Genomic DNA, 25735 nt, shown 5'->3' with positions numbered 1-25735 from the left:
CTCTTATAAGGGGACACTCAAATTAACTACATTTGTATATTTCATTTTAAGATATATGTTCACTTACTGTGTGTATATTCATGGGCGCAAGCTTTTGATTTTCGCTATGGGTGCAGAAAGTACCTGGGCATATGTTATTCTTGCATCAGGTCATTTTTTCCCTGTTTCCGTGCTGCTTAAATATGGTTAGTTGGGGTGATGCGATTTATCTCAACAGTCACCAAGAGACAGGCCATAAAACAAGGGGCTTGGAGCACGCTGCTTAACCAAAGTGCGTCGTCCATGGCAAATAATGTAATCTCACTGTGTATTGCCTAAATCATTGCGAGTTCTGAAAGCCTGCAATCTTTGGTACATAATACCACTGCCAAAACAGGGACAAATATGTTTGTGATTGATGAATGTCTGAGCAATGGGTTGCAAGTGGTTTAAAATATAGAGTAGCCATGCCCACCGCCCGAAGCATATGGCTAGTGGTCTACTAGCATTTAAAAAATGGACATTGGGCACGACCATGCTAGTGGTCTGGGAGATTTCTAAAAGTCGATGGAATATCAAAACCCTTGCAATTCAAGGAAAAAACGTTTGTTGCAGGGACGTTAAGATAAGAATTTAACGCAACAAAACCCCTGAAACTCAGCTAAAGCCATCTTAACTTCGCGCCCATGACAGATCACATCACTGGTGAACACGCTAATTACATTATGCATAACTGATTACATCAATAATGGAATTAGACATAATATAAACTTTGATTACCTTACTAACAATTTAGGCAGTGGACTTGGCCATGACAAAGGCTGGGGTCACTGCCAAGCACCAACGGCGAAAGCTAGTGCTCGGTTAGTGTTCAAAAATACCAATGTGCATGGTTAAAACCCATGCCTAACAGCCCATTGTGGTTTTAAAATGTGCAGTGGGAAATGTTGAAAGCTGTAGTCAGTGGCCATGGCTAAAGGCCACAGATAGTGGTCATTAATATGTTTGAATATAAAGTCGGCACAAAGGCTGTGGCCACTGGCTAGTATTGTGTTTAAGACCATGGTTAGTGGCTGGTTAATTTATATAATATAAAGTGGGCACGGCCAAAGGCCATCTATTATTACATTTTATTATTTTTTAATATAGATTGGATATGGCCAAGAAATGTGCAAACTGCTCAAGATCAAAGGCCAAGCCTAGAGGCTCATTTATATATCAGCATTTATAGTAAGTCTAGCCAAAGATTGTGGCCACTGCCAGTATTGTGCTAAATTCCATGGCTCGTGCCCGATATATATATATATATATATAATAAGCAGGGGACACGGTTATATGATATGGCATTTATAACGCCCTATACACAAGAGTTTCAAGGTGCGACGAGGCAAGGGAGGGGAAACAAGGAAAGAGACACCGATCCTACTAGGCCAGGTGTCATTCAGATCGCGCAAGTGCAAGGGTAGGGAGAAAGGGAAAAGTGCCTGGGGGAAGGGAGAGGGGAAGTGCAGTACATGGAATAGAATAACTACGATAAATAAAGCGGCCTGATGATGGCAAGTGCAAGGTAAGAGCAGATATAAGTGCTGGTAAGGGGACTGTAGGGATACAGAAAACCAGTGCCCAAGTGCGGGGTTTGCCAGGGAGGTAGGGCAGGTGTGCAAAAGGTGGGACCTGGCCCCAAGATCAGAAAGGGTGGCCAGGTAACCAGTGCAGATTCGGCCAGGAATTTCAGCAAGGGAGAGAGGCAGAGAAAGCAGAAGCAAAGAGGAGGGTTTTGAGGTGTTTCTGGAACCGGAGATGGTTCTCCTCAAGTTTCAGGGAGGCAGGAAGGCTGTTCCAGAGGGAAGCCCCTGCCGAAGAGAGATATCGACCACCAACTCGTTGCTTTGAGAAGCGGCTGACCCTGAGGGAGTTGGAGGCAGATGAGCGAAGAGCCCGAGAAGGAAGGTATTTAGGAAGAGAGAATTGAAGGTAATGCGATCCCAGGCCCCATGTTACGCTCACCTGGACCCCACAGGGGTGTCGATCGGACCCGGACAGCTGCGGTCTCCGTCAACGTGATGCGTAGTGCAGAGATGACTGTCTGGACTGGCCCACCTAGTCTTGTCTGCTGGACCCGAAGAAGTATTTTCCTGCAAGTGGAGACAGGGATTAGCCACCTGTGGGTTTTAGTGATGGCCTCCCAACTGTTCTCGCTCTCCCCCACTAATCACCTCCGATATCCCCTTAGTAACCTAACCTTATGTTTATAAAAGATGAGCTCTCCATCCTGTGTGTCTTGCAGAGGCACGTAGATACCAGTTACTTCACTGGTTTGAAGGCGTTGGGAGAGTTCCGGTAAGCATTGACTCTGAAGTCCCAGGCGGGATTGGTAAGTATCAAGTTCAAAGAGTTCAATGTGCCCGATGTTCACTCTTGTCCCCTTCCTTACTTAAGTTTCAACTGAGTTTGTGAGAAGAAGGTCGCGTAGCTGCTGCTGGCGTTCAGGTAAGAGTCTGTTACCCAACGCTGTCCGGTAACTATTGCATGCGTTAACATGTTGTTTTTCTCCCTCTTTACAGATGCGGCATATGAAGATATGGAGAATAATACCGCCGGTGGTAAATCAGGTAAGTCTATGGTGGTAAGAGGTATTTGTCGATTCCCTTGGCTCACCTTGTTATTCTTGTGCCCCTAGGTGCCGGAGTACGGCGAAGAAATGATGGAGACAGTGCCGGATTGAAAGATGCTGTGAGAACTGGCGAGTATGGCGCCGTGCTGGAAATGGCGAAGCGACGCGTGCAGGACTGATGTACTTTCCAGGTCGGGAGATGAAATGGATCCGGAATCAGGTGAGGAATTTGAAATAAGTTAGTTTTCTAACCTTGTCCTTTTCTTCCTCTTTATTCTAGGAGCTCCGGATTCGAGGCGGGCGTGGCAGAAGACTAGATGCTGGCTGCAGGCACGCGGGCGTGGCAGAAGACTGGATGCTGGCTGCTGGCACGGTGAGAGTCACGCTGCTGGATGCAGAATAACACGAAGCATGTGCTGCTGTTCGGGCGTGGTTTAAATAGCCTCCAAAGTAGTCCCAGGAAAGAATTTCCCCAGGACCACACCCGAGTAAAAAATAGTCCCTGTAGTAAAATAGTCCCATCCAGGCCTCACGTTGGCTTGGATTTATTTGCAGCATGGTCTGCATGAGGTAAGTAATGTCTATGAGCCTGGCGCCTATGGTGCCAGGACTGAACCCAGACAGCCCCTAGCTGGGGCTGCTGGGGTTTTTGTAAATGTCTGGATGCCTGCTCCCGGGGCTGATGGGCTTGATCCGGATGCCCGGGGGTAGGCATGACACCCCAGAAGGCTCTGTGGATAATGCAGAGGGTTTTGAACTTAATCCTTGCAGCCACTGGGAGCCAGTGCAGAGATTTCCGTCCTGGAGAGATACGATCCCTGGGCTTGAGGTCAAGGACAAGTTTTGCAGTACTATTTTGGTTAAGTTGCAGAGGGCGCAGAGTAGAGGCAGGCAAATTTAGATAGAGGCTGTTGCAATAGTCCAGCCTAGAGAGAACCAGGGCTCTGGAGACTGAGCTTCTGGGGGAAGGAGAGGAGAGCAGGAATACCTCTGAGGAGGTGCAGCTGGTAGTGCGACTTCTTGGAGACGTCAGAGATGTGAGGAGAGTAGGTGTGGAATCGAATATGACCAAGGTTTTTAGCCTTGCAGGTGGGAGCAGGAAGAGGGCCAAGAGAGGCCGGCCAGAGAGCTGCAGGGAAGGAGGGAGAGGGTGTGCCGATTAGTAGAATCTCAATCTTACTGGCATTAAGGCAGAGGTCATTGGCGGCACACCACTCCTGGATAGCAGACAGACAGTCAGAGATGAGGGAAGGGGAGGAGGAGGCCGAGCGTAGCCTGAAAATGAGCTGGGCATCATCCGCATAGCACTGAAAATTGGGGCAGAGAGCGGCGATGCAGTGGGCAAGGAGTGCCAGGTATTGGTTGAACAGCCAAGGAGAGAGGTTAGATCCCTGGGGGACACCACAATGGTCTTCCGAAGGACCTTCATCCAAAGAACATACCATTTGGCACATCATTTACTTCATTCATTGCCCAAATTATTATTTAGAGCCATTCACATGCAAGTCAAGCTCGTTAGAATGAATATTGATCCAACGTCATCATCAAGAAGACTAGGTCTACTGCTCTTGGGCATATTTCAAAGTGAGGACATCAAATCCCAGAAGTGCCATCAATGGCAGATGGGGAGCAGGTTCAAGTGGATCTAGGTCACCGGCCTAAGCACCACCCACCTGGTGCCTTCCTGCCTGCCACTCTTTTTCACCACTTAGCAAGCACCGCCCACCTGGTGCCTTCCTGCCTGCCGCTCTTTTTCCCTACTTAAGAGCCCTCCAGCCTCTTTTCCTTTGCAAATGGGGCACAGGTGCAAGTGGATCTAGGTCACCTGGCCTAAGAATCACTCACCCTCTTAGCCCTGCCTCTTCCTTCCTGCTCTTAACTTTTAGATCAAGGGCGTCCAAAGCAAAGGGCAGATGAAGAAAAGGGCAATTCCTGTTTGGACCTGTTCGGACCAGCAGGTAAGCATGCACCAACTTGTCTTACTCCCTCTGTCCTCACAGGCCATCTCCACCCCCTCTGCCCCCCCCCGATGTTCCCCTGTGCCCCCCAAAATTCTCATACACAGGTGTTGCCTGTTTTGCCCGATTCTTCTACCCTGCTCTCCCCTAAGCCCCCTCAAGCCTACTTCTGCAGGAGTCTGTCCTGATAAATTCTGGTTTCACCATCACCGTCTTGTGGCCAATGCTGGATTTGACTTTATGGACTTCATTCATTCACAGTGCATCACCCTTTCTCAACTCTCATGCTGGACTTCCTTTTCATCTTGTACTGGTGGCTCTGAATCATGCTGTTTCCATCCTCATCTTGTATCCTAGCTTGCAACATTATGTGTTACTACTGACTTCTTAAAAGATATCGGAGAGGAAGGACCCAAGTTGGACCTGGGAAGGTCGGTCACAGACGAAAGAAGTCAGCCACGCCAGAGCGTGTCCAGTGATAACCAGGTTATCACAGAGACGGTTGAGCAGGATGGCGTGGTTGACAGTGTCAAAGGCAGAAGACAGATCAAGCAAGGTGAAGACACACAGGGTGTTGGAGTCAAGGATGGAGAGCAGGTCTTCACGGATGTTCAGGAGAGCAGTTTCCATGCTTCTGGCAGCCCTGAAGCCAGACTGATGGTCATGAAGACAACCAACAGATTTGGTGTTTAGATTAAGATGGGAGATGGCCAGTTAATCCAGGAGCTTGCCCAGGAAGGGAGTGATGGAGATTGGGCGATAGTTAGCCGGGCAGGAGGGGTCAACAGAGGGTTTCTTAAGAAGAGGGTGCACAAGGGAGTGCTTCAGGGGGGGGTGGGAAGACTCCAGTGGCGAAGGAGTGATTGCAATAATCAGCCAGTGCAGGAGCCAGGGAGTCGATGTGGTCCTTGATAGTTTTGGAGGAACAGGGGTGAACCTGTTTTGACGAGACTTTCATAGATCGGACTTGTCGAGAATCCTCGTCTGCAGAGAAAAGGGGAAAGGCAGAGAGGGGGGGGCAGGGGGTTGGTGTGGCAGAAGAAGGGCCAGAGGAAGAGCAAGGGATAGAGGGAGGGAGGCGATAGGAGGAGAGTGAGGACAGGATGTCCTGAGTTTTTGAAATGAAGTGAGAAGCCAGTGCCGTGCAGAGGGCCTGGGAAGGGACAGGAGAGCTAGAGACAGTGGCAGGATTGGCCAGTTCCTTGCAGATTTTAAAGAGTTAAGCCGAGTTGTTAGATGCCGCAGAGATCCGGGCTTGGATATGGGCTCTCTTCTTGGTGAGAAGAGAGCCGGTGTTGCTGTTGCAGCAGGCGGCAGGCTAGTTTGTCAGAGGATGAACATGAAGCACGCCATTTCCTCTCGGCCACCCTGCACTTGCGTTTTAGAGTGACGAGATCGGAGTCATACCAGGAGGTACACTTGGCTTTGGGCTTCAGGCTGATTCTCATGACAGGGGCAGGGATATCAAGAGTATCAGATATAGCAGAGTGGAGCATGGAGAGGGCTGTGTCAGGGTGAGAGTCAGCGAAAGGGGGAGGAGGGGGTGAGAAGGTAGCAGCAAAAGCCTCAACTGACAGGCGATTCATGGGTCGGATGACCGCGAAGGTGGGTAGCAGTGATGAAGGTGGCGATAGGAGAAAGTGATCACTCCAGGAGAGAGGAGGGGAGAGATGGACAGAGGGGAAGGTCAGAGGAGATCAGAGCATCGAGAGTGTGCCCTGCAGAATGAGTCGGGCTGGAGGGGAGAATGGTGAGAGAGCGTCGCAGAGGTCACGAAAGTGTCCAGAGGGGGGACAGGAGGCATCCAAGTGGATGTTGAAGTCTCCAAGAAGGAGTCGTCGAGTGGTTGAGGCCAAGAGAGAGGAGAGGCCCGCCCACTCGGAGAGGAACATGGAAATCTGACCAGGTGGCTGATAGATAGTAGCCATGGTGAGAGGGAAAGAGACACGCAAAAGGCATTCAAAATAGGAATCTACTCAGGGAATATAAGGGCAACACCCCCACCAGAACAGTTGGGCCTGGGCACAGAGAGGATCTTGTAGCCGTCAGGTAGAAGCATGTCAAAGCTGGTGACATAGCTGGTCGTGAACCATGTCTCAGTGAGACCGAGGACATCGAGGTCAAGTTCTTCAAGAAGGCGGCAGATATCAGAGGAATGTTTGACAGCAGAGCAAGAGTTAAGAGTGGCAATGTGGAGATGGTTGTCATCCTTGAAGGACTTCCGGGGAGGGGTACAGATCAGAGGTACGCCCTGCGGAGGTTTAGAAGGAGCCCGAGAGGGGGCAGAGAGGGAGGGGGAAGGCAAGGTAGCCGAGGAAAGGGGAAGGGGGACAGTAGGAGAAGAAAGCAAGTTGATGAGGCGCGGGACGTGTCTATCAAAGGTGGTGAAGGTTGGCCTGAGGGCCTTGGATCAAGACAGTCCCACATTAATGATGACCTTAGAGGAGTGGAAGGAGGCCAAGAGGACATCCCAACGGGTGCCACCATTCTTGGGAGAAGAGGAGAAAGGGGCGAGCACAGAGACCATATCAAGGGTCCATAGGTCAGGTGAAGGCACGACAAAGAGGATGTCGGTGAGAGTTTCCTTGGAGGAGGCACTGGTGTAGGTGTCAGCGATAGGGAGGCCTGGATTGGAGACCAGGATGTGCTTTTTAAACTTTTTCCTACCAGATTTAGTGAGGAGAGCAGGATAGTCAATAGAGAAGCAGGTTAAAAGCTGAATCCACTGGTAAAGGCCCAAATCTATGGTTGGTATCCTGTTAGGGTTTTAAAATATTCAGTGCACATGGGTGAAGGTTGTGACCACTGTCCATAACTGACGGCAATAACTAGTATCCATTAATGTGTTAAAATATATTTGGCTATGCACACTGGCCATGGCTGAAGACCATGCTTAATGCCAGATATCAATGATGTGATCTGTGCGCAACAGGGGGCACAAAGTGAAAGTGGCTTTGGCTGAATTTCAGGGGTTTTGTTGCACATATATATTTGACACGGCCTTCGTTATGGTTAGTAGCACTTTTTGGGCAGCTTATAACTTCGCTCCTCCTGGACGAATCATCACCAAACTTTGCAAATACAGTACATGGCCTGCTCTGAATTTCTTTGGCAAGTTTGGTAAGGTTTCGTCAAGGGGGGACAAATAGGGGAAGCCCCACAATTTTTTTTTCTCCATAGACTGAATGGAAAAAACTGCTCACGCATACAGGCCAAACCGCTGGATGGATTTTCACCATAATTCGTGACAGGAGCAAAAGCGTGCTTTTGTAAATTTGGTGAAAGTCTGTCCAGTCATTTTCTTTTTAAACAAGCAAAATGTAGGTCAAAAAAATGAATGATATCTTGCGGACCCATTTGCCTGTTCGGTCCACAGACAGGCATACGATTGGTCTAGGGGGTGATGTGATGTTCGCAGACATTAGACGCAGCCCCTGATTGGATGGTGAAAAGCGTGAAGTGCGTCAGATTTTTGGAAACGCCCGCCATGTTGGAATTCGTAGACTTCGGTTGATGTCAAACAAAAACAAAAAAAACAACATTACACTTGTCAAACTTATCAATCTCTGGGGCGGTGAGTGGTGATGTGGATGGGATGGGGTATGGCCATAAGAAGCCAAAAAACCTGGCGTTTTTCCACTGCAAAAGTCAGCGAATGGTCCGGATGTTCGCAAACAGTCCTGTGAAGTTTGGGGACACTTCAGATGTTCTGGAGCAGTTCTTGGATGGCTTATAACTTTGGCACCACTCAATGAAACTGCACGAATAGACCTGGAACTGAAACGCTTCGCAGAGTTTGGTGGGATTCTGTTAAGTGGAGGTGACATTAGAGGGGGGGGTCCCAAAATAATGTAAAGGCTTATAAATATGGTGCCATTTGATTAATCTGCCTAAAAGTTCACAAAACGATTTTAAATCTAGATAAATGTTTTTGTAAAGTTTGGTGGTATTTTCTCAAGAGGGGGCTAAATTAGAGGGAAACCATCTGGCTACTGGCCTTGACCGCGAGGGATGAAAAATGGGGTTATAGTGGCCATGTCCACCTGGGACCAGCTATGTGAAAGTTATTCGAAAGTAGGATAGGTTTGAAAGTGAATATAAAATGTGCTTGTGGTAATCTGTTCATAGGGTTCTGACTTTGCCTTCTGCAGGCTGCCATGGAGAGGGAAGAGGCTCTTTACTGAGCCCCACCTTCTCTTTCCATGGTGGCTGTCTTGGCGGCGTCTCGCTGTAGGAAGAATAATCTATTTTTTAGTACCCCAGGTTCCAGCTTTGGGAACCAGGGGTGCTAATGACCTTTATCCGCCATTGCAGGGGCTGCAATGGAGGATAATGGTCCAGAGCCCTTGTTATTTATTTATAATGCGCTGAAGCCCGCAGGCATCAGGGTGCACACAGATGCACTTCGCTTGGGCCGATAACTTGGGCTGCAGGGTCGTTATCCCCCGTTGCAGGCTCTGGAACGGGGGATGAACGCCACATTTTTCCCCAATAGCATTACGCAAAATGCGAATGGAAATGTTGGAAAAACGTATTGAGTCCATCTATGGTCACGTGGCACTGTCTGGAAGGTCCACAGTGATGTCAGATGTTTGCAGACATTGATGGACCAAAAACAGTGGAAAAATATAGAAGTGTTAACAATTATGCTAAAAGGTGGGCAATGGCCAAGTGTTAATGTAAAACGTAAATTGGACACAAACGTTGCTAGATTGGAGCTTAGCAGTGCACGGTGGTGGCGTGAGTTATGGTTGCTTAGCTTACCATAACGGGCAAATCTGAGGTTGACGACACTTTGACCAAGCACTGTTCCCACATGCCACAAGATAATCAAGGTAGAACAGTACCAGGGCTCCACTGGCAAAGTGGAGTAAACAAGATCAAAGGACAAAGCTGCAAATGAATTGTACTTGTGCTAACAGCGGCTGGTGCCAACTAGGGATTCCACTTCATTTCCTGTTTAGTGCCATTGGCAGGTCAGGCTTCAAGGAACACTGCAAAAGATCCGTCATGGAACCCTTAATTGTGCAGCTTTATAAATGTGTACAAAAACTGGAAACTAAGCACTAATAAAGCATCCAGTGGCAGTGGATTGTGGGTTATGAAACTACAAGAGGGGGACATTTGATTAGCAAGGGTTGTAGTCTTCATTTCAACAGTGAGTTGTCGCAAGACTTCCTTTGGGAGAGAGTTCCAAATCCTGTCTGATGAAACCTACAATCATCTCCTCATGGAAATCTCTAAAAATGTTGGTCCTGATGAGGGCCTGGGTAATAATGGCACTGACAAGATAAGACTAAGTTACTGAAGGAGTAGAAGATCGGGCATTAACCCATAGCCACCAAACTGAGGAATAATGGACAAAGCAGAATCCAAAATCATGACCAAGCAGTTAGCTTTCTTTTCGATCAGAAAGGAAATGCCATATTAGAATCTGGAAATCAAACGTTTCTGCTTTGGTTGTCCAATGCTCAAAAATATCTATTAATTGAGTTCATGATAAAACTGTTCTCCTGTATTCATTCTCCAATTGTTGAACATCTTACACCATTGCACAGAACCCATATATCTTGCTCCAATCCAAATACAATCTGTGTTGTCATAGTTCTGAATAATTTGCTATTGCTAAAGGTGCAATTCATAGTGGGGTTTAATGTATATATAAACTAGGAGTTGACAGAAATGGACCCAGTGCAATGCCACAGTCACGCTGGCTAGTAGCAAAGCAAGGGGAGCGCCTCTCTTTGGCATGAAAGTCGCTGGAAAAAAAGAACATGGCAAAGCAAATTGACTCCAGACAGCCATTTAAAACAGCAAAATACAACTATATATAATGATTGTAGGGGTAACAGCAATATTTTGCCTAAGGTAAGATTACAACAAGTATCACTGAGGTAGTATAAGTACATCAGTCATCCAGTATAAAATGCAAACAGCAAACAAAGGCTTTCAGGGCATGCGACCCAAGATGTGGCAAATGGAACACAAGAACCAGAATAGATCCCAGTGAAGGCACATAAGACCTATTGGAATGCAGAGAGGGTACAAAGGATTCAGGAGATGGAATACGTTGTACAAAACAGACCGATTAACGCACAGAACACTTTGCAGTGCAAATGAGTCCCTAAGATCCCAATAAGGAACCATGAAAACCAAGGCAGTGCACTTCATAAAACAAGCCCTACAAGGTAAACCATAGAAGGAACCATTCTAATATAAAGGAGAGAGTGGTGGTTTTGACAGGTTACACCAGAGGGGTTCAAATACAGATGGGCATGTGACACTGCAAACAGAATGCTCAGAACACTGAAAGACTCCTTCTGGTGTGAGGAAATAGGAACAAATCAGGAAAATACCACAAGCTTTGATAGAAAAGAGTAAAGGAAAAGGCCAATGTTAGGTCAGGAAGAGATGAAACTGCTTAAAGTAAAAATAGCTCACTTTGCTTTTCAGAAATACACCTAGTTTGGAGAGGGATCAATAAGAAATACAAGGACGTTCAGGCAAAAAGGCAAGTAAACAAGGTGTTCTAAAGTATCAAAACGCTTTTGAATGTAATGGGTATACAATTACACTAGAACATCTAAAGATTCAAGACCTAAAATGATGGAAAATTGCTTTAGTGACTCTACTGGAATTTGAAGGGATCAATGTTTCTGCTGGGAAGAAGATAGCACTTAAATCTCTAGGAAAATTGAGACGATTTCTTCTTTTGCAGGAAACGGATACATTCTGGAAAATAGACATATTGATAAAAAGCAAACCGTTTGGAAATGTTCACATAAAATCCTAGAATATTATGGGTGTTGAACATTCTATAACAAAATGGACTCAAATATAGCCACCGTCAACCAAAAAAGACAGGGCCAAGTAGCACAGTGATGGGGTTGCACAAGTAAGTGCTAACTTCTATGATCACTGTTTTCTCTCTCACATGGAACAGGACACAATAAAATGGTTTCAAAAGAGATAGTGTGCTTGTGGTTGTGCGTTGTAATACCACACACAACCACGTCATTTGATTTGACTCATAATCATCATAACAGATTACTTGGCATCATTTCCAAGCATTATCTAAAAACATTGAGTAGCCCTCCGTTTGTAGAAATTCAGGCATCCATGCACCAGTACCATCATAAAGCAGGGCTTTCCTTGCAAGATATGATTGCTTCACCCACTGTGGTAATGGATATAAAATCCAAAACCATCACATTTGATATAAACTCCAGCCTCAGCCATCTGCACCATAGGAGGAATTCCACCACATTTGCTACCCAGGCTTTTTGTTATAACCGCCCCAAGAGTTACCCAATTAAAGCAGGGCGCTGACAATTGAAAAGATTTGTTCCAGTTCCGGAAGCCCCTCAAGACCGCTCTCTTTGCTTCAGCCTGTTCTCTTCCCCTCCCCTGCCGATTATCCTGTTCGATACTGCACTGGTCACCTGGCTACCCTCTGATTTCGGGCGCAGGTCCCTACCCACCCAGTTGCACACAAGCACTGCCTCCCGGCAACCCTTGCATTTGGGTCTGTCCCCCTACCTGCACTTTTGGACACCTGCTTCCTGCACTTTTTATTGTTTTGATCATCCCATGTACAGCACGGTCCCCTTTTCCTGGCACTTTTCCCCTCCCTGCCTCCCCTGCACTTGCGCGATCTCAATGTCACTTGGCCTAGTAAGATCGTTGTCTCTGTCCTCCCTCTGTTCCCCCTTCCTTGCCTCATCGCGCCTTGAAACACTTGTGTATAGGTGCATTACAAATGCCATATCATGTATATAATATTTAACATCTTGCCCACCTACGAGTATCTTGAAGGATGGACAGGCATTCCATATGAAGAAAGACTTTGTAGAATATGCAAAGAGGACATAGAAACAGGTCGTCACTTACTGACAGCTTGTGAACCTTTAGCCAAACTATATGGGAAAGGATCTGAACATTTGGTATCAAATATGGCCTGCCTTACTTCTGACCAATTCTGGAGTATGTTATATTGTGCAGAATCGATAGGGATTACCAAATCTGCCTTTCATATTTGGGAACATGTTCAGAAGGTTTTATCCTAGTACTTAGTTCTTATAATTATTACCATGAATTTTATTTCTTATTCTATTATGCACACGGCTTATTAGGAATATTTGATTACTATATGAATTAATATTGAATGTAATCTTTTTATATTGTCTTAACCTTGATGAATTATTTTTTTTTCTAACCAAATACACAATAAAAAAATAGGAGACAAATGAGTAGCTGCCACCTAAAAGACAGTGATAGCCCTCGGGATAAGACTGGATGGAAGAAGAGTGACAAAACAAGATGAAACCATCAATAAACTGACAGTATGCAGGGCATAAAACCTCAAAAGCTAGGGGGGGGGGGGGGGGTGTATAGTCAAAAAAATTGCAAACAAATTTAATTGCAAACTCCATTTTGGTTAGTAGATCGAAAAGAAGAAACGTGATGGTTAGCAGGGGTAAGTATAGACATAGTGGTGCTGGAACAGATCTCAGATGGAGGACGGGTGTTAGGTCAAAAAAGAACCAAACCAAACCATTTATTTAAATGGCTGTTACTTACAATTCTCACTTCATTATAAAAACCTATTACTGTATAACATGATATATTCTACACGATTGCACTAAAGGTTAAGGAAGTCACATGCGATATTTAACTAGACTGGCAATGAGAGACCACAATGCAATCTCCATAAAATACAGGGCACTGTATTTTATGACACTGAAAAACGTAATATGTGGCGGCAAGCTGGGCAAGGTAAGCACTCAAAAATGAATTGACCAATACTTTGGGTAGAATGAAGCAATTGAGTTTAAAATAACACCTTATACTCGAGACAGTACTGTAGTGATGGAGAGCAAAGCCTACAAGACAGAAATACATAGGGAATTAGAGGAAAGATGAAAAACATCTGACTAAACGTATTCAATGAGTAAAGAAAATGTGGCTCTCATCTGCTTTAACATTCCTGTGCCATAACAAGTACCAAATAGCAAATTAAAGGATAGTTCCGGGACTTTTTTTTTTATTGTCCCTACGGTTCGGCCATGTGTTTTTAAGCATAACTCGGTAGATCGTAGAAAACTTTCCTATGGACCTTACCCGACTTTTCGTCCATTAACGCACTCGAAATCAGCCGCCATTTTCTGATAATCCTATCACTTGCCGCATCGCCCTGGCTCACCTGCTTTTGCGGCACTAAATCAAATCCCCCGCCCCTGAAACAGACTTTATCAAAACATTCATATTCCCCGCCTCTATCCGTGACGTGACTGTGCTGCGTAGGCAAACGCGCCCAGGCGTCTTCTACGCGACTCCACACAGAACCCGGAAATCAACACAGATCAGCTCACACAACACAGCGCGCCACAATTCGCAATATGAAACTGTACTTTTAAATCAAACCGCAAGATTGTAAATTTGGTAAAGTACATTTATTTGACATCAAATGTTTAGAGAATATTCTGCGATTTTCATTTTTATTTGCTCTCGATCCAAAATAGTTCGTCTTGAGGCAAGCGATGTTCGTGTGCAGTAAACAGGGTGTTGGTTTACGATAAAATAAGCTCTTCGGTCGCACTGATAATCGCATGGCTGTTTCAACAACGAGGCACTAGGCCACCACAACGGTCTGTATGTTGCATCTAGCCGTTAGTACCGCGTAAGGGCATACTTGTACTTGGCGATCGTCCCATAAAATGGTCAGGGTGGTAACGTTGTTCACGCGGAGAAGCAACTGGCGGCTGTAGAAGCCGTCCGCCGGTGTCTGGTACTCGTGACACAGACAGTAGTGAATGATGTACCTAAAAACATAAAAAATGAAATTAGTCTCACCATCAGATCTTTATTAAAATTATTCATTTTATATATTCGGTCGGGAAATTATTTCATAACTAGGACAGTGCAACTGGGTTTTAAACGTCAAGGGGGGGCTGTAGGATACTGAGACAGTCCCTCAGTGCAGGGGTTGACAGGGAGTGCAGGTGGAGAGTGGAAGGGCCCAGGACCGAGATCGCAGACAGTGGACCAGTTGTAGCAGGGGAGAGGGAGAGAGAAAGCAGAAGCAAAGGTTTTGAGGTGCTTCCGTAAAAGTAGACGGTTCTCCCCAAGATAGTGCGCGGTACAAAACAATATGCCACATAGAACGAACAAGTACAACTTAACCCGTCTTTAAAGCTACTGTATAGTAATTAAATTGCGGTATAAACTCATCTAAAGAGTTACTTACATTATATTTGCATTTTCCATTGTGTCTGTGCGTAGGGCAGCCCCGAAATACCACTCCTTCTATGCCGACGTTATTTCTTCTAATGAACGAACATTAAATGGCTTTCGTTTCTGAAATTCTATTCATTATCGTTTCTTACGTGGTCCCGGCCTGTCAAGGTCAAAATACAATAGAACCTTATACTGAGTCGTGGGCCATTCTGGCACCCGAGAAAAAATCAAAGCAGCTGACCTTCACTTTGAACGAGCACACATTCCTAGTTAGATACATTCAGTGTAAGGCATTCTCACAGGACTTGAAATTTACACTCCATCTTTGCATTTTGTCTGCGTGCTTTGCAGCCCCACAGAACCATAAATACGGAGACATTCTATATTTTTTGAAAAATGATTTATATTACTGTTTGGTTTAATTTAATGCGCAAATGAACAAGGTTGGATAGATACACATATTCAATGGGCCTGCGACATGAGGAGACTCGAGAGAACAGACAATCAAATTACAATCATTTAAACCGTGATGTGTATTTCTCAATGAGTTCTTCTTTAGGTGGACATGGAACTGAGGCAATGTTGGGTGGCAATGCAGTTGTCCCCTGCACAGGTTCGTTCACAACTCCATTTATGTGCCTATCTAGGACGTCAACAATAAGTTTCTCAATAAACTCATATTGCATATCCTCAAACACTGGTTTGATCACCCATTGTTTACTTCTTTTAGTGAAGGCCTTATTGTAGCGAAGCGTCCCTAAAGTTCCGGTCGTCCTACTTTGTTGACGGCCAACATTATGGTTATGTGCCAAGACCGCTAAAAGAGTCCGATTTATCATGCCCTCCATGCCAAAATGCAATCGTTTTGGCCTGTACTTGAGGCACATATTGTGGAACACCTCCAAATCTCCTGTGTGGCAGAATTCCGTGAGTCCCCTCAAAGCTTTTGTTATAGTTTTATCAAATACAATCTTTTCAATGGCTTTGTGAGTGGGTGATGAAGGAATCAACCACTTCTTCTTCCGTGCCTCCTCTGTGGACAAATGGCCATGTTCACAATTGTGAAAATGTTGGTTCGTGTTCCATCGGTGAACGTTCGTACAGTGTGGCATTACTGACCGCCATTTTTCCAGTAGAATTTCCAACGACCCTCCACATGTTTTTGAGCTCCACCAAAGATGGTTGCTGATTGACTTGGACCACTGTGAAATACCTTGCAATTCTTTTTTTTTACCTGCAGCCGACAATTTTTTATTGATTGATTTTGCAAGATGCCAAACGTCAAATTGGTGATTTATATTTTTGTACTGTTCTCTCATTGTCTTGGCAATTGAAACGTGTCTGTCCGTGGCTATCAGGTCGATCACCATTCCCCGCGATTGTAGTTCTTGCAATGATGCTACAAAGCCAACTTTCTCCATGGCCACTGAGGATGTACTTTGTGACACCTGCACGACCACCGAACTCACAATTTTCTTACTTTCCATGTCCTGAAAGTGGTAGGTGCAGTACTTGGCTGAAAATCCTGGGCTGTCGCACTGTCCATCACCGGCTAGCCTGAACCGTTTGCCCGCGAATGTACTATCAATAGACATTTTTTCCATTCTCCAAGCTTCGCTAATGGCTGGAAATAGATAATCGGTTTGGTATTTGTAGAACTGAGTTTTCGCAATGAAATGGATTCCCACAAACTGAAAGAAAGACTCTAATTTTTTAAAACTTGAACCACTAAAAAGCGCAGCCGCTGCACAAAGTAGATTGCCTGCTGGCAGTTGTCCCAGCATAGGTTGTGCAGACCATGTGAAAGGATGATATTTTGTACAGGTGGCATGTATTTTAAGGTTAGTGCCTCGAATTGCACGAGTCACATTAATCAATGGCTCCCCACATACTTCCCCCACCAACCGAATGCCCACATTTCATCCGAATAATAAGATCAATCAAACAACTATCGAATACAATGAATTTGGCCTCTTTCCTTATACTGTCACTCTGCATCCCAGCTGGTTCGGCCTGTAACGTTGAGGACAGGTCACTCACATGAAAGGTACAATCTCTGATATCGTCTTCCGCTATGTTCAGTGATATTGATGGTGTTTCATTGTCGTCCACTTCATTCTCTTCCATTGCAACATCTGTTCCTTCTCCGGCGATGGGTGAATAAAACAATTTCTTCAACTTTCTCGCGGTCTTAGTTTTTGCGGGTGTGGATTCTGTGAATTGATCTCCGACTGCATCCGAACTACCAGGAGGACATTCACTATCAATGGCTGGTGGTGGTATAGCTCCGTTGTCAATCACTTCATATTCTTCCCATTGGCACGATGCATCTCCAGTCTCAAGTCCCTGCCAAAAGGTTTGACAAGCAACATCTCTCGTTCGCTTCACTGTCTGTGTAGATCTAGTTCGTACACCCACTCGCAACTAGAGGACAGATTGGAAAAGGGATGTTCAGTTTAAACACACGTTACAGTATTGAACTATTAACAGTGAAAAACAACATAATATAGTGACCAGGACACTAACCTTCTTTTGCTTTCTTTTCTTTGAAACTTTCTTGCCTCGAACTTCATCAGGACGCTGTTGCTCCGACTCGTGTGTGCATGTCTCCACTTCCTCTTGCGCTGCAACGACTATGTTTTCCTGATAAGCACATCCATCACGCACTGACGCTCCATGGACTCCCTGAAACATAGAACTTTCATTAGTATGTATAATAATATCGAAAACACAAAATGTACTTGGGGACCAATACCCACGTACATCACAATAGCAAAACACGAATGAGCGCTTTGTGTAGAACATTCAAACGACAATTATTCACGCATTGTTGATCTAGTTAGATGGAACTGTCAAGATCCATACCTCGGGCTCCTCATAGACTTCCATTGATGATATTATTGAAGATGATGCTTCAGTGACTCCCTGAAACACAGTAATTGCATTAGTATGGTTTTCTATTTTGATAAAAAGAACAGAAAGTTTGTGCAGGCGTGAACGGCTCATCTAAATAGACCTGCACAAATGATCAGTTGTCTAAAATAAATAATGGATATCTAAATATGATTCGATTAGCTCGATCGTTGGAAGTGTCACCACCCAGAAATCTGCATCAACTACTAGGGGTGATGTTCTTGTAGAAGAAGCTCCGTCATCTCCCTGAAACATAGTACTTGCGTTAATAAAGAAGGAAGTATAGCGGATGTAATCACGTCATATGATTTCGCTTCATCGAACTGTCAGTATCCATACCTCGAAATGCATAAGAACATCAAGGGACGATGTAACTGCGGTGCACACTTCTGCAAGCTGTTGCGCCGACCCGTAACTGCACGCTCCCCCTTCTTCTTGGACTAATGCTCCATCGACTCCCTGAAACATAGGACTTTCATTAGTAATGAACACAATATTGAAAAAAGAAGACATAGGAGGGCGACGACAGAAGGACATATCAATGGCTAAAAACGAAAGAAACATTGTGTGTAACAATCACGCTACAAGAATGCAAGATCTGATGATCTCCATCGATGGAACTGTCCTGAAACGTACCTCGAGCATCTGAGTGACATCAACGGTAGTCGTCAATACGTTGGACTCCTCAGCATCTCCCTGAAAGACAGTACTTGAATTATTTTGGATAACAATAATTATAACTGAAAACAAAGACTAGAGGACGAGTACAAGGGTGTACCATTAGGTAAAATAATTACACGATAAATTAAAACTATTGATTTACATGCCTAAAACAAGTCAGTGGCAGAATAGCCAAGTAAGATTACCCGATAGGCGCTTGAAGTGGCTGATGACTGCAATAACGACACGGATGGAGAATCTTCCGCCTTCATATTGAGTGGATACATAAATGGGGAAATTATTGTTAGCTAATGCTACACACTACCGCAAGGCCGAGAGATAAATACGTAAACTTGACTCACCAGTGGAGGGATGTGGACGAATAGAGTGGGAATAGCGGTTGAGAGCAATTTTCGCCTCGCTCGCGGTGTGTTCTTCTTTATTAGCAATGATGTGGAGTACATGTCTGAGCTAAAGTGCCTGCTGCAGATGCGGTATCGATCACCCCTCTTGTCCGCAAAGACTTCTAGGACTCTACTTTCAAGCTCAGACGGTGGATATCCGCAATATCGGACCCATTCTCTTATCTGATCTATTGTCTTAGGGAAAACATGCATTATAGTACCTTCAGATTTATTATGAGTCTTCGAAGGGCAACCGCCAATGGAACAGGCAGGCATTGTGGAAAGTTCTGAAAAGTAAAGATCAACAATTCTCAATGAATACAATTTGTGTTAAAAAATTAAATGACACATAAAAGGTCCAATGCAAGGTTCGTTTTGGTTCTTGTAACTATACACGTTATTCACATGCAGATAAGTATTTGAATAACTTTAAAAAAATAGAAAAATAATTTGACTAAACTCAGAACATGTGACTAGTTCCTTGCATGTACTGTCTTGAACGAAAAGAAAACATGGATGCAATTTGATGACTACTAGCAAATCGATATAAATTAAAAAATTGGACGCAAAATGATTAGGGTACATGGCCTTACCTTGACGAACAAACAGTTAGATGCAGGGATCAGAGTAGTTTCTTGTCGTAGAATAGGGAGCAGTTCACAGGTTGCAAACTGACGAGTTTGCTCGAAGTGTTCACGGAAGTTCACAGAGACGAAGAGCAGATAACCAGCACCTTCACGGGTTGACTAGCAAAGCGCAAAGAAGTTCTCATTCGAAATATGAAGTGGGTTATAAAGAATTCGAAACAGGGGTGCGTTTGTGAATGAATGACGTGTATATGTCGTGGCATTATGCGGTTTGCAGGGGGCCGTCCAGCGTGAGGGGGGATGCTTGGCAGGAGACACGGGGTCTGGAGGTAGACATGGGAACAACAACCCATGCTCTATAGACCACTTTGAAGTGTACATGGTCTTTGGCACCTCTTGGCCTTTATCGCTCCCTGACAGCTCCACTTGCCAGCACAAGTACCCCGGTGCGAACTGCCTTTGATAGGGCGGGGGGTGGATTGGGGCGGTGGTCGTGCAGACAAGACTCGTTTGCCGCAGGGCCTCACCAAGGAGAGGCCATCTAACTGCATGTAAGAGGCAGGCTGAAGGATCTAGTACATGGAAGGCAGGGGGGTGAGTTTATAAATACCTCAGCCTCCCAGGAGAATATATGGGTGCAGTTCACCCTGGAGACCCTGGATGCCTAGGCAGTTAGTCAGCAGCAGGCTGGCCTGTGGTGGCAAGGCGGCACGGGCCAGAGGGGGTCATCTCTGTACCCGGTGCCCAAAAGGATGATTTATTATGATCAACCATATTGATTATTTACCTATAACCATGTTTTGTGTCAATAAAATCCAACGGCCTTCCTTTTATTGCCAACGCTTGAACAAAGTGGTGTGGTAAGTATTTTTGGGGGAGGAGGCAAGGCCGGGAGGCTTGATGCCAACCCGCAAAATAACATATGTATGTCTGCTGCATATGGGTTCAACGGTTATGTGGATTGAAGGTGGGCGGCCAGCGTGAGGGAGGATGCTGGCCGGAGACATGTGGTGTGACAAGACAAGGCACAGGAAGACTATTCAATGGAGACACACTAGATTCATTTAAAAAATCAAAACAACCATTGTTAAAATATATGTTGCGTTTTATTTTAGATCTTAATTTCAATTGAACATAAATAATAAACATTACACATTGTAAAGTTGCGGTTGCAGCACATCCATGGAAAATCCGCGGTATTGTCCACTGTCGCTGAGGAAATGTTGTCTAATGGCAAGTACCGCACAGGCAGGTATTACTCTCCGAACGCGGTGTCCGAGCCTCCCGTGAAGCCACCAAGTGAAGCAACGATAGGCCACCAGCCTGTACCACCTGTGAAAATGAAAGATGCAAACTGTATTAAAATGACAAAACTTTCTTATCACTGTCGATTCAGGTAAAAAATGTCATTCTGCTTTGAAAAAAATTCTATCTAGAAAATGCACAACATGGAACCAATTTACATGCATTCGAATGATGAGACGACCATGAAATAGTAGTGGCATCACTGACATCACAACCAGAGTATACTTACTCGTTACTCGGATTACGCGGACGAACAGTGCCGCAAAGTACGTGCATAAGCACCATCATCATCCTCAACACTGTCCGTGAGAGGCAGGCTTCCCTGAACTCTGGCAGCTCGGTGATGCATTGCGGACTTGGCTCGCCTTCCGAAATGTAGGCCAAGCACCCGGAATTTTCACGGCAGCAGCAGTTCTCCTCCTCAGTTGGCATTAGCTCGCACCGATTGCACGTGCACCAGGTGGAGACGCCGTCCATGCGACATGGTCCAGGCTCTTCATCCGTTGACTGGTCCTCCCAACTGCCGTCCGAATCCCCATCGTTTTCGCGTGCTTGCCTTTCCAGTAGTTCTTCCTCGGTGTACTCGGGCTCGTACATATACGGCATTATTGTAGCCATTGTGTGGTAAAGAAAGTAAAATAATTTATAGCGGTGGTACTGGTATCTGTTCACACGGGCTACAATCAACGAAGGTAGCTGACCAGAGCACAGAAACGAGTCACAGAATACTCAAAGTAACACACAGAGAGTAATGGAATCGAAAATCTGCTGCTGTGTGTTGTGAAACGGTGTGTTTATACTTATAGAGGAAAGAGGCGTCCTGCCATTTCCATGGCGACACTTCATTAGCTGAGGCGCAGCGATTGTTGACACGAAACGTGCTTTGGCGTTGGGAAATGGGCGGTACGCGTCTGCTGATGTCAGGCTCAGGGGCGGGGGATTTGATTTAGTGCCGCAAAAGCAGGTGAGCCAGGGCGATGGGGGGAAATGATAGGATTATCAGAAAATGGCGGCTGATTTCGAGTGCGTTAATGGACGAAAAGTCGGGTAAGGTCCATAGGAAAGTTTTCTACGATCTACCGAGTTATGCTTGAAAACACATGGCAGAACCGTAGGGACAATAAAAAAAAAGTCCCGGAACTATCCTTTAAATAAATGGGAATTTAAAAAATAATGACTTGATTACCATCAACCAGATGTACATACCACAGGCTCCCAACCGAGCAATAACTTAGCTTTGTTGATGTCTGGCTTCCTCCTCTGAGGATCATCTTGTGCTTCCGATAGAAACTGGATTTCACTCCCACTACCTGTCAAGATGAAACAGGGTGCAATGTTAGCGTTTTAAAATGAAATATATTTTCATATAGGGCGAGGTAAACCTTTACAATTTACATTTTACAATAAAAGCTATCCAGAACATACAAAGGTTAACATACTCGATGCACCAAGGATCCTTCATGCTAAATACAAACGGGCTCCAAAAACATGCTATGCAAGAAACATCACGTTAAGCTAGATGACATTTATCAAGCGCTTGACTGCCATGGTAATGCCCTCATAGCAATGTGGGATGTCAGTTCGGCAGGCTATAGACTGATTATAGAAGAAAAACGGTACACAATAAATCATGATTGCACTCAAGTGACAGAATGTGGCAGCGAGGACTAGTATTGTGATGTTATATTAAGCAGTTCTGTGTTGTACGACTTGCTAGGTCAATGAAGGGATTGCTGGCATATAGGAATGATAATGTTATGAGATGAGTTTGCTGTGACAAGACAATGGTAATAACCAAAGATGCAGCCTAACACCACAGCGGCTTCATCTTTGGTTAATACGAGTGTCTCGTCACAGGACAGCAATCTCATAACACACCCTGGATTGACATACTTTGGAAATAAACTGGCATGCTTTACCACCATCCTTGCATAGAACTCGGACTGCATTTTATTGTCTGGCAATTCGTTTCTGGCAATTAAGATGGTGTTTCAAACTAACAAAGCAACGATGTGAATTACATTTTCGATATATTATTTAAAACTGGTGTAGATTGTACCGACATAAGGTTTATAAACTGCATATGGTACACGCATTTGTTTATAGTACATCCAGAGTCTAGCATCAGCCCAATTTCTGATGGCTAGAAATGTTTTGAGAAGAATACAGCAAAAGAAAAATACTTTCCCCTCAATGATGTCCCTCCCAAGGATTCATCATCTTTGATATCCATCTCCCAGCACAGCTGCTCTTTGGAAACCTTTGTGGCAGAGTGCAGCTCCGCCACAACCATATACGCGCCGCATTGGCAGATAGGTCGGCCAGTGCATATTGTGGCGCACCGCTCAGTGACCTTAATTCCATCCTTTTTCCCCTAGCACTACAAGGCTGAGGGGTTCGCAGAGGCAAGGTGTAGTAGATATCCGCCAAGAGGGCAAGTAGGGATGGTGATGAGGAATCCGTAGGAGGTCCATCCATCAGAAAGAATATTACAGAGAAGCAATTTGTTTTTGTAATGAATTTCTTTCTCCCACAGATTACTCATTTTTGATAGACTACCATAGCAGCACAAAGATAAGGGATGAGAGCAAGGACACCACTTGAACCATAAACTCGGAATAACAGATCTGCCCAAATAAGCATCTTGTCCAGACTAACATACAAAAAGTAATGTTTAGCAAACACGTGCAAAGAAGCGGCTATATAGCTGTCTGGAAAATGTCCAGAACAGGCACTGCCTGTAGCAAAGCCCAGGTGGCAGCTAGTCCTCTGGTTGAATGTGCCCCAAGACCTTCAGGCACATCCTTACCAGCAAGATTATAGCAACATTCTGAGATGCAAAGGATGATCCACTTTGACAGGGTCTGTTTGGTCACAGCCCTGCCAGCACGGCACCATCAAACAATGAAAAGCTGGTCATCTTTCCTGGTTTATTTCGTCCAAGAGACATAGAAGCTGAGGGCCTGCACTGGATCAAGCCGATGGAATGGTTACTCTTCCTTGGAAGGGTGAGATGGAGAGAAAAAGAAGAAAATAAAACGGACAGGAAGATGTATCTTTTGAAAGTCAGGGACCACTTTCGGGTGGCCTCACTCTCAAGGTCACATTTTCCTTGGAGAAAACCTAAGTAGGGAGGTTTAACTGAACGCCTGGAGCTCACTCAACAATCTGTCAGAAATGAAGGCAACCAGGAAAGTGACATTAAGGTTGAGCAATATTAAACAAGTACCATGCCGGAACAAACTAGCATCAGGGTAACGGATTACATAGGCCCAGCAGGACTGTGGCGAATCATGAAAACGTTGGAGAGAAAGGGTTCAGGGTTCCCCCTGGACCGACCATATGCTCTTACACCTCAATTCAACAAAGTTAGATCCATATTCGTATATGTGTAATATAAATCAGGAAATGGAAACAGACAGGCGACTACCGTACTAGGCCAGAGGACATTTCTGGTAGAGCCGGAGAAAACAAAAGGTGAGGGGTGCAGAAAGAGAGAGGAGGAACAAAACACGCAACTATCTTACTAGGCCTGAAAACATTTCAGATAGTGCTGGAGGGGGGAGGAGATAGACGAGGTTGCTATCATACTAGGTCCAGGGACAATCCTGACACAGTAAGTGCATAGAAGATAGTAAGGGGAGGAGATAGGAAAAGGGATAAAGGGAGAGGAGAGAACAGAGAGTAAGTAGTCAAAAGTGGAGACGCAAGAGGGGAGAGCGAATACAATTGCAGAAGTCAGTAGTAACACATAATGGTGCCAGCCAGCATACAAGATAATGATGGGAAAAGCATGATTCAGGGCCACCATGCGAAAGGGCGACGCACCGTGAATCAATGAAGTCCATAAATGTCAAATCGAGCATTGGCCACAAGACGGTGATGGTGAAACCAGAATGTATTAGGACAGACTCCTGCAGTAGTAGGCTGGGAGGGGACAGGGGGTGGGGGTGAGGGTGGACAGGGTAGGAGAATCAAGCAATATAGGCAACACCAGTTTACGAGAAGGGGGCACAAGGAGACATCACAGGTAGACCAGAGGGATGGGGGATGGCCTGTGGGGACAGAGGGAGCAAACACATGTTGGTGAATGCTTATCAGCAGTCTGAGCAGGGGTCCGGGCCCTGGATCCTCCTGGTATGAACATGAATTGCCCTTTTCTTTGTCTGCCCTTCTTTTCGGATGCCTGGGCGAGATATGCTCTTGATCTAAGAGTTAAGAGCAGGAAGGAAGAGGCAGGGATAAGAAGGTGGATGGTGCTTAGGCCAGGTGTCATGTTGCCTACCCCCGGGCATCCGGACCCAGCCCAGCAGATTCGGGAGCAGGCATCCAGACATTTATTGAGACCCCAGCAGCCCCAGCTGGGGGCTATCTGGGTTCAGTCCTGGCGCCTTAGGCACCAGGCTCATGGACATTACTTACCTCCTGCAGACCATGCTGCAAATGAATCAAAGCCCACGTGAGGCCTGGATGGGACTATTTTATTACAGGGACTATTTTTTACTCAGTGTGGTTCTGGGGAACTTCTTACCTGGGACTACTTTGCAGGCTATTTAAAGCACGCCCGAACAGCAGCCCATGGTTGGCGTTATTCTGCACTTCAGTAGCGTAACGCTCACCGTGCTTGCAGCATCCAGTCCTCAGCCACGCCCACCTCAAACCTGGACACCAACCTAGAAGAAAGAGAAATAAGAACAAGAATTTACCTTTTAATCTTCATCTGTTCCCGACTTCAGAATTGGAAAAGACAAGTCGGAAATAAAAGCATCGCTAGCAGGCGCGCCGCGCCATACTTACCAGTCTGCATCTCCCCCGTTCAGCGCTGCAGCCATCACTTCATCACGGCATCCGTGAACCTGGAAGGGACAAAGAACAAGGTGAGCTGGGTGCCAACAAAGACAATCAAAGCAACCATATTATACTCACCAGAGTTACCGCTCCCCTAGGCATCTTTCATCAGCGTTCCACCTCTTTAACGCCACACCTGTGGGAGGAAAGAACACTTGTTAAAGACATTTATTTCGCTTTTACCGGACAACGCTGGGTAATACAGACTCTTACCCACGCGCAACCTGCAGC

General features: G+C 45.4%; 1 protein-coding gene across 3 annotated transcripts in view; it reads right to left on the bottom strand.

Annotated features, from left to right (window-relative positions):
* Positions 1–25735, bottom strand: part of UXS1 (UDP-glucuronate decarboxylase 1) — a 474798-nt gene that overhangs the window by 15364 nt on the left and 433699 nt on the right. For 2 of the 3 annotated variants that reach the window (XM_069636899.1, XM_069636898.1), the window contains exon 14: positions 21863–21966. In XM_069636899.1, the coding sequence (XP_069493000.1) occupies positions 21863–21966 (104 nt within the window). Of the gene's footprint in view, positions 1–21842; positions 21967–25735 lie in introns of all 3 variants that reach the window. The other variant, XM_069636900.1, reaches the window with a different exon arrangement.

Source organism: Ambystoma mexicanum, chromosome 7p (assembly GCF_040938575.1).
Source record: "Ambystoma mexicanum isolate Mex_15411 chromosome 7p, UKY_AmexF1_1, whole genome shotgun sequence".
Lineage (NCBI taxonomy): Eukaryota > Metazoa > Chordata > Amphibia > Caudata > Ambystomatidae > Ambystoma > Ambystoma mexicanum.
This window is presented reverse-complemented; position numbering and strand designations above follow the sequence as displayed.